This window comes from Montipora foliosa, chromosome 6 (genome assembly GCF_036669935.1).
Source record: "Montipora foliosa isolate CH-2021 chromosome 6, ASM3666993v2, whole genome shotgun sequence".
NCBI classification, from domain to species: Eukaryota; Metazoa; Cnidaria; class Anthozoa; order Scleractinia; family Acroporidae; genus Montipora; species Montipora foliosa.
In genome coordinates, this window is record NC_090874.1 from 3,098,242 (window position 1) to 3,100,741 (window position 2,500).

The window sequence follows — 2,500 nt, forward strand, 5'->3', positions numbered from 1 at the left end:
GCGAACAATAAAAGCAACACAAAAAGACAGCCAAAGATCTTTGAATGACAAGTGACAAGCGATGACAAGCTAAATTCTCAGGCTTTGCATCGTGTTCAAAACAATTTCTTTCATTGAAAAACTCCCATTCCGTCTGTATTTGCCCTGTTCTAAACCGGTCAAACTGGGACACTACAGTGTATTACCATCTCATATTTTTGCGCATTCTCTTGACCAAATATGGTAAAATGACATAATAGTGGAATAATAATTCCGTCCGTATTTGCCCTGTTCTAAACCGGTCAAACCGGGACACTACAGTGTATTACCATCTCATATTTTGCGCATTCTCTTGACCAAATATGGTAAAATGACATAATAGTGGAATAATAAAAGTACTTATTATATACTAAGAAAAAAATATTGCATTTCTGATTGGTCAATGACCAACGCATAAATAGGTTAAGTCCGTTATAGAGTGCAATACGGAAGTTGCTATGGAAATAAAGCCATGGAGTATTTTTGCTAAGTATATAATAAACAAAAAAATCGTATGAACTTGCTTCTGCATTTCAAGATTTATGGTCACTCCTGATGTTTTGAAAGTTCTCAAACTTAACACGCCTACGGCTTATGCAACTTTGAGAACTTTCAAAACAACATTCGCATTCATACGATTTCCTATACTCATTATTTAATTAAGCAATAGCTTAAATTTTGACTCAAATTTTACCCAATGTTGCTCTTTCTCATTGTCGGGGGTTTCAATAAGCACCGATGGCTGACGAAGAGTGTCGGCTACTTCGCTCAGAGAAGTCGGCTGCTTTTTCCCCTAAATTGAATTAACTGAAGGATTCCATCAAACCTAAAGTAAAATTTATTTTTGATGGAGTTGAACGTACTTTTTCTTAACATCAATTTCAAAATAATTATCAGATTTGCTACTGCCATCTTCAAGCTACAATGAACGGTATTTTTATGTAATTCAATTACGTTTAGTTATGTCCGCAAACATATCAAGACGTTTCATGCAAAACAGGTTGTTATTGAGTAATCGTTGCAACAAGGCTTGTTTTCCACTAAAACAGTAAATGTTTCATTTACTTTCATTGGTTAAGTATTTTCGTTTGTTCAGATTAAAATGACATATTCTTATCTTTCAACAGAACTGATTTCTCATGTTGACCGAACAAAATTATTGCAGTTTGTGTAGACAAACCAAAATGTTTCAATTTGCGCTTCAAAAAACGCACAAAAAAGTTTGCCATTCACGGCAGCTTGAAATAGGTAGTAATGATGACATGAAGCTGTCAAAACGTCATACAGTATAATGTTTAAATTGTTACAGTAATTTGCCAGAAATTATCAAAAGAATGCCCTTACTTGCATACTCAGTGTTGCTGTTGGTAAGAAATCTTCCTTTATCTTTGTACTCAATTTGGTGTCCAGAACGCTGGAATCGCATTTCAGAGCTTCCAGATTTCAAATTTTTCTGGGGGACCACACCCCCAGACCCCCTTAAACCCCTGATTGTAGACCATCAGAAAAGATAAAAACCAAAGTGTGAACAAAAAGAGTGGGTCATCTTGTATGAAGCAAGAATAAAAGACTTTTCAAGGACTTACAGCATGATACAAATAAAAGAATATATTCTAATGATAGATGTAAATACAGTCCAAGTACTCCTTAATTAAAGAAGCCTCATAATATTCAAGGGATCTTAAGTTATGCCTCTGCAAGTCATAGGTCTTACCAACACTATGGAAACTTACCTGCATCCCAGCTTGATGCTGAAGCTAGACAGTGCAGATAACAACTGACCACTTGAAGAGAAGTATTTCCACCTGGAGGCAAACAGTCTGTAAATAAACTAAAGTTAGTTTGGTAATTTATTGAATTTGACATGATCCAATAATTAACCCATCCCTAACTCTAAGAGAACCCACAAATAATATTTATAACTGTTACAGTTAAAAAACATGACCATAACTGAAAATGGATAGATACATGTAGTATCAAAGAAACTCTGAGACTAGGATCCACAGTAGAAGGGAACAAATCAATTCCCAGAATACAAGTACTCTCACTCAGTGAGAGTGCCATGTTGATGTTGATATTATTATTATTAGATTTATACACGGTTTGGGCTTGCGAATAAGGAACAGTTCGTGTAGAAGACAATAAAATTATTGTTCTTGATTGATGTTGACTTTGGCTGTGATTGAATATCATTACAGATCTTTTATGCTCATCAATTCGTTGGTAGAGATGTCCTTAAAATTCTCTAATACTCTCTAATTCCTAAAATTTGTAAAATTATTTGACGGTAGCCTTGAAGGCCCGTGCTATGTTAAGCAAACTTGAGATAATAGCTTTCTGCATCCTTCTCAGGGCATCCTTTCCTCTAGCACATCAATTACTACCCCGGTATGTTGCACTGTTCCACGACATAGCCAGGGTACTGCTTCCTTAACTCCCAGCACAGTTCTTTCTACGGTTGTCTAACCAGGGACAACTCATT

General features: G+C 35.6%; 1 protein-coding gene across 2 annotated transcripts in view; it reads right to left on the reverse strand.

Annotated features, from left to right (window-relative positions):
* LOC138006323 (uncharacterized) overlaps positions 1-2,500 on the reverse strand; it is a 33,895-nt gene that overhangs the window by 18,715 nt on the left and 12,680 nt on the right. For both annotated transcript variants that reach the window (XM_068852579.1, XM_068852580.1), the window contains exon 2: positions 1,752-1,838. In XM_068852579.1, coding sequence (XP_068708680.1) covers positions 1,752-1,838 — 87 coding nt within the window. The remainder of the gene's footprint in view (positions 1-1,751; positions 1,839-2,500) is intronic.